This window comes from Monosiga brevicollis, genomic scaffold (genome assembly GCF_000002865.3).
Source record: "Monosiga brevicollis MX1 MONBRscaffold_17 genomic scaffold, whole genome shotgun sequence".
In the NCBI taxonomy this organism is placed as follows: Eukaryota; class Choanoflagellata; order Craspedida; family Salpingoecidae; genus Monosiga; species Monosiga brevicollis.
The window spans coordinates 893,021-905,585 of record NW_001865054.1 but is presented as its reverse complement, the minus strand read 5'-3'; the positions used below and the strand labels follow the sequence as shown (position 1 = coordinate 905,585).

At 50.6% G+C, this 12,565-nt stretch overlaps 2 protein-coding genes across 2 annotated transcripts in view; both read right to left on the bottom strand.

Moving 5' to 3' along the window:
- MONBRDRAFT_9893 (uncharacterized protein) overlaps positions 1-2,476 on the bottom strand; it is a gene marked incomplete at both ends in the record, with an annotated part of 8,316 nt that extends 5,840 nt beyond the window's left edge. Inside the window, 2 exons of the mRNA XM_001747492.1 lie at positions 561-1,700; positions 2,471-2,476. Coding sequence (XP_001747544.1) covers positions 561-1,700; positions 2,471-2,476 — 1,146 coding nt within the window. The remainder of the gene's footprint in view (positions 1-560; positions 1,701-2,470) is intronic.
- A 4,455-nt stretch (positions 2,477-6,931) lies between these two features.
- On the bottom strand, positions 6,932-8,479 carry MONBRDRAFT_27179 (uncharacterized protein; the record flags this gene model as incomplete). The annotated part of the gene is made up of 2 exons (XM_001747491.1): positions 6,932-7,071; positions 7,114-8,479. The coding sequence occupies 2 exons, from the start codon at positions 8,477-8,479 to the stop codon at positions 6,932-6,934; spliced, it is 1,506 nt and encodes a 501-aa protein (XP_001747543.1).
- Positions 8,480-12,565: the final 4,086 nt, after the last annotated feature.

The following is a 12,565-nucleotide window of genomic DNA, read 5'->3' as shown; positions in this document are numbered from 1 at the left end:
GCAATGAAAGTGGCCGTCATCCTCTCGGTACCTGACCAGCGATTTTCCATGCAGCGTGATTTGCGTGCTCTTTTGATGCACCTATGTGTTCAGATATGATAAGATTTTTTTTTTTTTTTTTTTTTTTTTTTTTTTTTTTTTTTTTTTGAGAGGGGAAGTCAGCCAGTCAGGAAGATCGACGATCCAACGTACCTGAGCAACATGCTGATCTCTCGCAATACGACTGGAAAAGATCAAGTTGCATCGCGAGCATGAGGCTTCTCGTGCCCTTGGCATGCTTGAGTGGTGCAGGGTGCGTTGGAGTAGCTCGTGGCTCTTGTGAGAGAACGAAGCGGTCAAAGATTTTTGTGATTGATTTAATGCAAGCAAGAAAGAAAGTAAAACTTCATCACACTTATTTGCTGCTTGCAAGCCATCTGACAACTGTGGAGTGAGGACATGAGAGTTGTTGTCATGCAAATGGGAATCGGCATGTAGTTTTGGCTGGCATGACGAATGAAGGTAATACACATCCAAAGTATAACAAGTTGAATAGCGTTAGGGCCACGGCTGGCAAGCACCTGGCCCAGGAAGCTCAACGGATCGGGGGCTGGCATGGCCTCCAGCAGCAGCAAAAATTGGACCAGGCGTGTTCCAAGACTCAGGTACCTGCTGACGGTTTGCGGCTGTACTTGCCGCATGGGGCGATGCTGATACTGCCCTTCATTGTCGTCAAACAGACGCGTCACAGCAGCGGCGGCCAGGCCCTGATCCGATAGCTGCTCGTAGGCCGACCAGAACAGCTCGTGCATGCCCGACTCAAGGAGTGCTGACGGGGTGTTGTGGCCCAGTTCGACCATGCGCTCTGGCTTCAGCTCGTTGATGACCAGCGTCATGCCCACGCTGTCGTAAAACGGATGCATCTGGTGAACACCGTGCGGGCATCGCTTTTCTTCAGCCTCTGAGGCCATGGCCTGGGTGCTTGAGATAAACTGCTTGAACCGCTGCTGCTCCTCCAGCTCCTCCTCGTTTTCGCTCACATCGGCTGCCGAGGCGTCGTGGCTTTCCTCCACAATGACCTCGACACAGCGGGCCCCAACACCACGCAGCGGCTTTTGCAATTTCACCTGTCGAGGTGAATATTTGGCCTCCGGTTCATCTGGATGTTCTGTCGTAACATGATTCCTGAGACTGCCGCTCGAGGTAAAGCATGCCTGACACAGGGGGCAACCCACACCGTCAAGAATAGGAATGCCTTCAATAGGCATACAAGGTCCTGATTCTGGCCCGAGGTCAACTGACGGCTCCTCGGGCTGCAGAGGTCGCAGGAGTGCCATGGCTGCATCAACATCTTCTTGGCTGCACCGTACATGGTGCTTTTTGAGCAGATGGTGAGGCACACTACCGCTCAGGACGTGGCTGCATTGCGTGCACACCGGCGATTCGAATGCGGGAGACAAAAGGCAGCCAATTTCAGTCATAAACATTTGAGCGCCGACAATGCCGTGTTGTTGATCAAACTTGACCTCACGCTTTTTTTTGCGCGTCCGAGCAGGTTTTAGTCGGGAAGGCAGATGTGCATTGATCACAGTCGGTACAGCTGCCGGCGCAAGCGATGTCCGTTTTTCATGAAGCCTGAGATGGGCTTTGAGGGTCACCGATAGTTCATGGCGATAGTGGCATCCGCCTTGAAACTTGATACGCGTGCTCTTCTGGTGCACCTATACGTTGAAGGATGGTGAGGCGTGAGACATCGGTGACGAGAACGATTGCGATTGTTGTTTTTTTTTCCCTTCTTGTCGAGGAACGAGAGGATCCAACACACCCGAGCAACATGTAGGTCTCTTGCGGCACGACTGTGGAATGCTTCATCGCAATGCCCACAAGACATTGTCTGCGCCCTTGGCATATTTGTCTGGGTGTGTGTATGTGTGTGCGCGCGCGCGTGCGCGTGTGTGTGTGTGTGCTGGTGTGCTGTGCAGTGAACGCGAAAAAAACGCAAAGGGGCGACGAGGCTTGTGTTAAGCAAAAGTAAAGATATTCTCACACTTTCTCATTCAGACACGACAACTTTAAGAGCGATTAAAGACCTCTGACGCCATGCAGTGTTTGCCGAACACATTTGGAACTGTCCACTTTGATCCTTCAATTCAACGTCAAATTATAACAAAGAAATAAATAGAAAAATAACGTTAGACGCGACCAAGGCCCGGATATTGGAGTGCAAGCATCGACCACCTGCCAGATCCCTCTGGAAGGATTGCATAAGTGTACTCGACGATGTGCAGCTGCCGCCGCCCGTCGAGGAACCCTCTCGTACACTCTGGGTGTGTTTAGCCACCAGATTATAAGTACGGTCCCGCTGACCGTGAGTGGCATTTTCTTTTGGATATTTCCCTCCCTGTTTTCTATCGTTCTCTCCTGTGAGAGAAGTGCAATTGAACCGCTTTACTGTCTCAGCTCAAATCGCCTTTCAATAGTGCCGTCCTACCTGCATGCTGGCTTTGACACTCAGCGCCCCCAATGAAGCTCAAAATGCCACTCCCTTGGTCTACAGGACCGCACTTATACCTCGATGGCAGGAACGACCACAATGTTCGACATGCTTCCTCGCTGTGAAGAATAATCGAGCATCATCGCCGGGGCTGGTGTCTTCCAGTGATACAGTAGCTTCTGGACATACGTCTATGCTTGTAGTCTAATGCATGATGATGGTGCTTCTTGTACTTCTCTTCTTGTCTCATTTGTGCTCGCGCTTGCTCCGTTTGTCCTGCGGCGGGCCGCCCTCTCATCACCAGCTTACGCAGTGCCGCAGCCGCCAATATCGAGACACCATTGCCATCAGTCATGTCATGGCGGAAGAAGACGGGACAGTTTTTCGCTCTTTTTCGGTGATTGCTGGACTGCTCTGCTTCAGACGTTTGGCAAAGCCCGCCCTGCCCGTTGTTTTAGGATATAATCTGTTTGTGGTCAATTCACAAAGCAAACAGAGAAAATAGAAACAGGTAAGGTACAAAGTAAAAATGCCACTTACGGTCTACAGGACCGTACTTGTTTTTGGTGGCAGAAACAATCATCATGTTCTACAGGCTTCCTTGACGAGCGCCGTCAAGGATAATCAGACATCATCCTTCAGTGGTCGATCACAAAAGTCAGGACTGGTATCTTCCAGTGTGTTCCAGCAGCTACTGGACATACGTCCATGCTTGTAGTCCAATGCGTTGACTTCAATCTCTACTTGATCGACAAGCCCACCACAAGCGTCACATATTTCAATTTGTAGGTGCAGCTTGAGCGGCGGACGTTAGAGCGGCCACGCAGTCACCAAGGGTTTGTAGATCTTGAATATTGAACAATTGAGGATCCACGCGCCAGCCGACGCTACAGAGAACAGCAGCAACGCGCCGCCAGCGTCTGACCTGCTCCGCATGGATCAAGCCTTGGACTGGCGCCACGTTGAAATTCGATGAGAACAAGACAATTTGTACAATGACACGGGAATCAGGTTCGCACCATCGGAATTTGAAGTTTGGTAGGAGCAAAGGGTTTGGGTTGCGCCCAGTAGCTCTGTGACCACCTATAAAGGGAAACAGCTTCATCGGTAAGCAAGCTTGCCTCTGCAATGAGTACCACAAATAAAAAAAGGCCCACCTCCAGTTTGATGGGATCCCTGTCTAGAAGCAGATCCAAGGGTCGTGCACCCGTCTGCCACAGCAGGTCATCAGGTATCAATCGCAGGTGCAGCAGAACAGCGCAAAAGGTACGGCATTGTGGTAAAAGGCTTACAAGATCTCTCGCATCTGGGTCGGCACCGTGACGCAAGAGTTGCTGGACAACCTTTCGGCAGGGATGTATTACAGCGCAGGCTACTTGGAGCGGCGTTTGACCGTCCTATGAGGATCATCAATATTCAGAAACATGAGGCACGTGTTCTTTTTTTTTTCCTTTTGTTTTTTAGCGGAAGTTGAGCGTCGAGTGTGCTGGGGTCAAACTGAAGAAACGGCCATTGAAAGCCACGGGAGTGTGCGAGGGAGGCAGAAGCACGATGGCAAGGGATGGAGTAGCGTCCAGAATGAAGTCACGACATTGGAAAAGGGAAGCAGGCTCAAGATACAACGGAACAGAGCGGGGTGCAGGAGCACCGACAAAACGCGTACGCAAAACGGGGAAAAGGGATGGCGGGAAGGAAGAAAAGGAGCCAGAGGGGGGACGGGCGCGCACGGGTGGGCACGGTGTAGAGGAGCGAGGGACGGGGCCAAAGACGACGGGCAGCGGGAGCAGGAGCAGCAGCCAAAGGGGTAAAGGGGAGAAGAGGGAGGAGCAGGTACTGTACTGACGCTGTTCTTGGCTTTGATTTCAGCGCCGTGCTTCAACAGTATCTCTGCCACCTTGCCATGGCCGTGAGCGCAGGCCCTGTGCAGTGGTGTATTGCCAAACTGTGGGATGATGCATCAGCATGACGTACAGGTACAGCATCAGCATCCGCATCATCATCATGTGGTACAGGTGTAGCATCACAGGGGCTAAAGGGGGAAGAGGGTTAGGTACTGTACTGACGTTGTTCTTGGCTTCAGTATCAACATCGTGCTTCAACAGCATCTCCGCCACCTTGACATGACCGTTATTGCAGGCATAGTGCAGTGGTGTATCGCCAAACTGTGGGATGATGCATCAGCATGACGTACAGGTACAGCATTATCATCATCATCATCATATCATAGGTGCTGTACTGACGTTGTTCTTGGCTTTAGCATCAGCACCGAGCTTCAACAGCATCTCCACCACCTTGACCTGACCGTTATAGCAGGCCTTGTGCAGTGGTGTATCGCCAAGCTGTGGGATGATGCATCAGCATTTCGTACAGGTACAGCATTATCATCATCATCATCATCATGTGGTACAGGTGTAGCATCAAAGGGGTAAAGGGGATAAAGGGAGGTACTGTACTGACGTTGTTCTTGGCTGTAGCATCAACACCGAGCTTCAACAGCATCTCCACCACCTTGACCTGACCCCAATAGCAGGCCATGTGCAGTGGTGCATTGCCTTTCTGTGGGATGATGCATCAGCATTTCGTACAGGTACAGCATTATCATCATCATCATCATCATGTGGTACAGGTGTAGCATCAAAGGGGTAAAGGGGATAAAGGGAGGTACTGTACTGACGTTGTTCTTGGCTGTAGCATCAACACCGAGCTTCAACAGCATCTCCACCACCTTGACATGACCCCAATAGCAGGCCATGTGCAGTGATGCATTGCCTTTCTGTGGGATGATGCAAACATGCCGTATGTCTCGTGTTATACCGTAACGCCACCACATCAGTGACACATGATCACACAGCATCATATCAAACAGCAGCATACGTACCCAATCTTTGTATTTGGCAGCATCTCGAATACGCTGTGGGTCTTCCCAAGTGATCAACAGCTGCAGCGCCTCTTGTGGATCTAATGAATCACACGCCCAGTATAGCTGCTCTCCATCATCACTCATGGTAACGCTGTCATCCGCAACAATCTCATGAGCCCCATCCAAGAACAACTCGTCTGATAACCCAAAAATTCGGGTTGGGGTTTGACCTGTGTGCAAAGTTTCCAAAACGGCAGCCGGTCAGCGGGCTTTTGTTCTTCGCTGCCTGATACAACAAACACTCCCGTCTGCTCAAAAGGCCTTGGTCACATTCGCGAGCACAGGAGTACTTGTTTGCCCAAGCGCACTGACGACTTTGAGGCGAGATCAGTGAAGTGGCCTCGTGAACATGTAAAAAAAAAGGCAGATGCGCTCATGCGCTCAGCCAGACGTTCTGGCGTCACCACAATCCCGACCAGGAGAGTCCCGTACGAAGCCCAATCAGTCACCACACCCAAAGCAAGGCACGTCGAGCAGCCTCCCGATGCCTAATGCCAAGACCGATGCCAAAGAGTGGAACAAAGGGTAAAAGCCACAAACAGCCGAATGCCAAAAAAGATGAAGAAGGAAAATGCAAAAAACACACGTTTACACCACCTTTCTATTTACTTGTTTTTGCTTGTGTTGGAGAATAGTCATACGAGCAGATTCCGAAGCACCGCGAAACTGGGGCTTGTACCGTCCATGCGTACTGCCGCCCCTTTGCCAGTCATGGCAGCTGGAAAGCAATCCGAGCCTTTTCCGAGCAGGGTCTGAAGCACTGCAAAACTGTGGCTTGTACCGTCCACGGGTGCTGGCCCTTTGCTAGAAGCCCGTTCGCTGCCGATGCAGCCCCTCCAGTCATATGAATCTTTTTCCCATCGTACGAATGCGAGCGAGCTTTGAAATCATGGCGACTCGCCTCCCAAAAAAAAGTAGCGAGCAGCATCATTTGCCCTTTTCGTCGCTCCAACTGACCACCACGGCTAGAAGCTTATGACCTCCACTGTATTCGGAAAGCCCGACTGGCGAGGCCCAGATCTTCGCACAGCAGCAGCCCATATCTTGGCAGAGCGCCCATATCGATCAATACCTCTTCAAGAAGCAAACAAGAAAGGAGATTGGATCTGAATTTAATGCTAAGGTGAGCCACATTTTGCAAGCCACTGGCGATGTTGTATTGCCGACTGTCCTGGCTGCCCTTGTGGTGGTGTTGATGATCGAGCCTATAGGACTTTTCCTTCAAAGTTCACTCTGAAAGTTGTCAACCGGGCCAAATCGCGCTTATTGACTTTGAATAACATAGCATGCCAGTGGCTCGACCCTGACCTTGCTCTTGACAGGGTCCGGGAGCAGGTATTTTGTTGCAATGCCCTTGTATGTAAAACAAATTTATGGTGTACTTGTCGCCACGCAGCGAGGGGGCTAATCGTCTTTGAGCTTCGAGGACTCGTGCCTTCAATTTCTTTTGTAGCGACGGCACAGAGAGACGGGTGCGAGCTTTCGGGCACGGACATGGCGCTCCATAATAGAACAACAACGACCGCGAGAAGCAAGATTCAAGCCAAAGGTATGGGACACCGGCTGACTTCGGCGCTCATCTTTGTGTTTCCGGTGAGTGCCGCATCTAGGTTGAGAAGGCGTTTACGGGCGTCGCAGGTAGCGGACTTTTCAGAGAGTGCTACCTCGTCAAACACGTCTGCCATCAGCAAGAAGATGTCAACGCGGGACCGTAGCTTACTGGCGTCGTATTGGAGAACCTGTCTCGTGACCTTATACACCAGCTCACCCACATCGGCTTTGACATCGTGCCAGAGAGCGTTGATCACAGCCGCATGTGTTTGAACGTCAAATTGTTCCTGCTCTTCCACGCTCATGAGCGGCTCATCAAGCAATGTGCGGGCCTGCTGCGTCGGCGAGCCGTTCGGGGTGCACGCAAAGGCAAAAGAAGCCATGGTGTCTGGGCTATCTGCGGCCGCGGGCGCATCGTGAGTCGTGGTATACGACGACTGTTTGAAGAAGACATCGACAAAGTCACTCGCTTGATCGTCATCAGCCTCTGTGCCAGATTCTCCATCCAGCTTCAGCTGGCGAGTATAAATGCGTTCGGTGAAGTAGCCATCTCTTTCGTAAAGAATCAGCATGAGCTCTTTTTGCTCTTTGGTCACAGCTAGGGACGTCATGGCGTCGTTGGAGCGAGACTTTTGAGCTTTTGAAGCAAAGTAGTTGCTCAGCCTGGCGTACCAAGCTGTGGGGCCACACCCACTGGCCGTGGCAGCAGATCGGTAGGTGTTGGCAAGAAGATGCAGCATCTGAGGTCCATATGTGGTCTGCACCATATGTTTCGCATCGGCTAGCACTGCCTCGCGCAGCGCACAAGTGTTGGTGTTTTCTGGGTCCTCCGAGTCTTTTTGACTCTGCAACTCTTCAAGCATCTCGAGGTGATTTATCAAGCTAACAGTGACGGCATTGTAGCGAGACTTCAAAGCTCTGAAGATACCTCGTCGGTCATCGCGATGCTTCTCCACAATAACAAAGAGGGGCGTGCCACAATGCTTCTCAAACCGATCTAGCCCAAAGACCTCTACGGCTACGAGGTCGACATCGATGGCTCCTTTTTGAACTACCTGCTTAAGTGTTGTCTCGGCCATGTCATAGGCCTGTCGCAGCTCGGGGTGGGAGAGGACGTGATGTGCCAGCTCCAACTCCGGCAACTCTCTATTACCTGATTCGGCGGTCTCAAGTTCCTGACGGCACTGAACATAGGCAAGCTCAATGTCCGTTGCGCTTGCATTTGTTGGCACTCCCAAGCGCCGATAGAAACCGCATAGATCCTCAGATGGCCCGTGGCGTCCATCCGTGTACTCGGCAAGATGTTTGAGAGCCTCGCAGGTGCTGCGGTTTTGAATCAAACGAGCTGTTATTTTATTCTCCTCGATGCACTCCTTTGGCATATCGGCCATCATCATGATCGCTACCGTGATCATCTGGCAACCGACGAAAGAGCCGGCGACAAAAAAGCCGACCGGGACCGGAGCGATGTACCCCGCCGCAAACAGTAGCAGGACCACTTGCTCCCATCCTGGCATGGACCCAGGGCCCGCCATTCTTGTTGGTGATGGTAGGCAGCACCACCAGTGCTGCCACGAGCAAGACTGAAGAGGCCCGGCACGTTGACACACCAAGCAACACGGTGCCTTTGCAGGGCGATAAAGCAGCAAAATGAAAATGCAAGTGGATGAGATGCACCCTTGGCCAAAAAAAAACGCTACCCGTGCTTGCATGGAGCTAGCTGGTTGCAAGACTGGCCGCGCAAGCAAGCCAGCACTGCTTAATTCAAACACAACTCACAGCTGCTTTCGTCATCAATCGTAAGCGTCTGACAAGCAAGACAAAAAAACGAAAGTTACAAGCAGAAGCAAGTGACCGGTAACTTGGGGTAGCTCTGGGTCAACGGCCTGGCGACCAGTCTTGTGGGATAAATTGCGCCTGTAAGAGACATGGCCAAGGCAAAATCCTCGGGTAGATGATGCATCTTGTGGTCCTGAAGCGCCCCTTGCACCGGGTTGCCAGCACCACGATTGCAAAGTAAGCAAGCAAGTCATACAAGCAACTCTCAATTGCATAGCACCAGCCCACGACGGTAACGACCGTCATCGAGACCAACCATTTGGTAACGGCTGAGGCTCATTGTATCCAACACTGAGTGGTGTATTCTGCTATGTGATGCTACTGTACACAATCCGCGCTGGGTTTTTGAGTTCATGTGTGCTGCCTGCTGTTGTCGCCTCGACTATTAGCTTAAGACCGAGTGTTTTGGCGGCGACGTGCCTGAGTATCAGCTCAAATTTTACGTGTCTCTGGCGCTGCTTTGGTGACTATAGAATCTGTGGTCTTTCAGACGCAAATGCCTCGGCGAAGCGACCCCTCAGCCCAAGCTTGGCATGGCATACAAACATGCAGTCTCTGCTTGCTGTGATAGTTGTGGTTGAGAACAAATGCCAAGCTATATCGGTGGCAGGAGCAATTACAACGTTCGACTGGAGGAACTACCCATGACGCTTCGCACACTTTCACAATTGATCGTCATCCCACTCTCGCGGAGCTTTAGGATATGATTTGTCTGTGGTTGATTCACAAAACAAACAGAGGAGATAAAAACGGGAAAGGTACAAAACAAAAAATGCCACTTCCGGTCTACAGAATCAAACTTATATCTCAAAAGCAGGAGCAATCACAATGTTCGACAGGCTTCCTTGTCGAGCGCCATATCCTGCAATGATTGATCACAATCTTATCTTCCATTGTGATCCAGCAGCCACTGGACATACGTCTATGCTAGTCCAATATGTTATTGCCCCATAGTGTCCGTCACAAGGGGCGTGTAAGTACCGCTTGGTTCTCGGCTTGCAAGTTACCGAGGATAGACTTCAGGTCATCAAGCGCGTTCATTTCAAATAGTGTAGGCTCCACGCGCCAGCCGACACCAAAGAGAACCGCACTTGAAGCCCTGCAGTGCCTTCGTTGCTCAGCTATTATCAAACTTTGAACTAACATCGGATGTTAGAAATGCAAAGTCAAAGCGTGCAAACGGAGCACAGCCGAGTCCAAGTCATCTTACATTTTGATACTGAGCTCTGATACACCCTTGGCAAACGGCTGGCGCGAAGCATCCTGCGAATCAGCTGATGTGGTGCACACAGACGTTTTGAGTCATACCGCTGCGGCACTACGGCGCGACTTGTTAGCGTGCTTCTTACATTCAGATCGACTCGGCGTATCTTGAGAATTCTGTCAAGTGGAGACTTTCCGTCCTGCAGCATACAGCATCAGCCACCACATTCATGCGTAAAACATCAAACAAAGACCTCTTTTGCACATATACTAGCAAGGCACATAGCCAGGCACATAGCCAACGAACAAGATGCGACAAGCTTGGTGCAAACACACACACACACGCACACACACACACACACACACAAAAAAAAAAAACAAAAAAAAAAAACAAAGTCAGTTGTCTCAGATCTAACCGAACTCAGCACATCAACATCCGCGCCATGTTTTAGAAGCGTGGCTACGATGTTCTCATTGGCATAATGACAAGCCGCGTAAAGAGCTGTTGCGTCGTTCTGTCAAGCCAACACGCAAGGCAAAGCAACGACGCCTCTTGAGCGGGGCGGTCATTAACAACATGAAGCACATTCGTGTGGCGAAACAAAGAGGCGTATTCAAAGGGCAAGTGCGCCGAAGCAGGAGCTAGGAAAAGACAATATACTAGTGATGTTTAAAACGTTGAACACCATAGAAGGAAGAGCAGAGAATACTGACAACACATTTCGCTTCAATATCAGCACCGTGTTTCAACAGCATCTCCACCACCTCCACATAGCCTCCACAGCAGGCAAGGAACAACGGTGTACTGTTGCCCTGTGTTTGAACCACCGTCGCCACCACCACACACGTAGTTGCATCAGCATGCCCAGCAATACCATGGACGAATTCCAGAACAGCGTATGCACAAGTACCTCATGCAAACTGGTGTGAAATAAAAGAGCCATCCACATCATTTTTAAAAAAAGAGAGAGAAAGCAGGGAGAAAGAGGTAGGAACGAACCTCGTTCTTGGCTTCAGTATCAGCTTTACTTTCCAATAGAATCTGTACCACTTCCGTGCGGTTGAAATAGGAGGCCCAATGCAGTGGTGTTGCGCCAAACTGGGAGTTGATTTGAGTCACCATTACCGTCATGGCCGCCGCAAGCGTAATTGCAGCATTCCGTGTGCCGCGGTGAGATGTCCAAAAAAGTTGGTATTCACGTATCACAGGTGGAACGGGAAGCGGTAGACTTCGACTGACAAAAACCAGGTGCAAACGGTGTTCTGACCTTGCCCTTGGCGTTGACGTTTGCACGGTGTTCTAATAGCGCCTTCACCATTCTTTTATCACCCTTTTTGCTGGCATTGTGAAGTGGCGTGCCGCCTTGCTGTAGTTTGATTCAACACCACCACCGCCACGATCACAGGTGTGATTGCACACAAACCATGCGCCATGAAATCGTAAAAAGAACACGATAAAGATTCAAGTCGTTTTGACTTCTTCTCTGGCAAACCTCAAAGGTAAACGAAGAGGAAGAGAAGCCAATCAGACCAAAAAAGGAGGAAGGAGGCGGACTGACTTTGCACGTGGCTTCAGAATTAGCACCATGATGCAATAGCATGCGTGCCGCCTCTACAAATCCATGCTGGGAGGCAATGTGAAGCGGTGTTTCGCCAGACTGTAGGTTGATGCAGCACCGGCATGACGGTCACACGCGGTTGCGCCATTCCCATGACCCACAGTCGTGAGATCTGTTTGTACATCAGTTGATCCACACGCAAAGACATGTGCAGAGCAGAATACAGACCAAAAGAAGCAAGCGGAAAAGAAAAAAAAAAGCAGAGGAACCGGATAAACAGGGTTGGACTGACTTGGTTCCTGGCTTTATGGCTAGCGCCGTGCTTGAGTAGTAGCTTAATCATTGTCACTTTCCCATGTTCGCAAGCGAGGTGCAGCAGCGTATTGCCAAACTACGATAGTTTACCATTATGGTGAGGTCACAGCAGCTTTTTTCAACAGGAAATGTCCAGTTTCACATGTAGACCTCAAGGAAGCAAAATAAAAAACGAGCAGTAGAAGAGAGGACAGTACTCACGGCATCCTTCACTTTTCGACTAAAGCCATGCTTGAACATCGCCTCCACCACACCCGCCCGCCCAGTATAGCAGGCGTTCCACAGAAGTGCTTCACGGAGCTGTGGCGTAATTCAGCACCGCCACGTTCCCACACATGATTGGAGCGTTACCATGACCGAAGAATGTTGGGATAAGCGTGATAAAAAAATGAAGTGCAAATGCCTCATGGAGGAAAAAATGTAAAGCTTCGACAACAGGGTGAGTGGCAGAAAAAAGTCAAGAACTTGCCTCGTGACTAGCGTTGAAACCGTGCTTCAACAGCATCTCCACCACCCTCGGGTGATCGTGATAACAGGCAACGTGGAATGGCGTCCTGCCATACTGTCGTCATCAGAAGGGGCCAAGGTGCAGTGTCATCATTGGCGTGATAAGACGAACGATAGTGATGCTGAAGGCCTTCGTCTCTCTTCTTGGCTGGCTTGTGATACGACTGGGATCATAAATAAGAGCAGGGCGTCGATAAA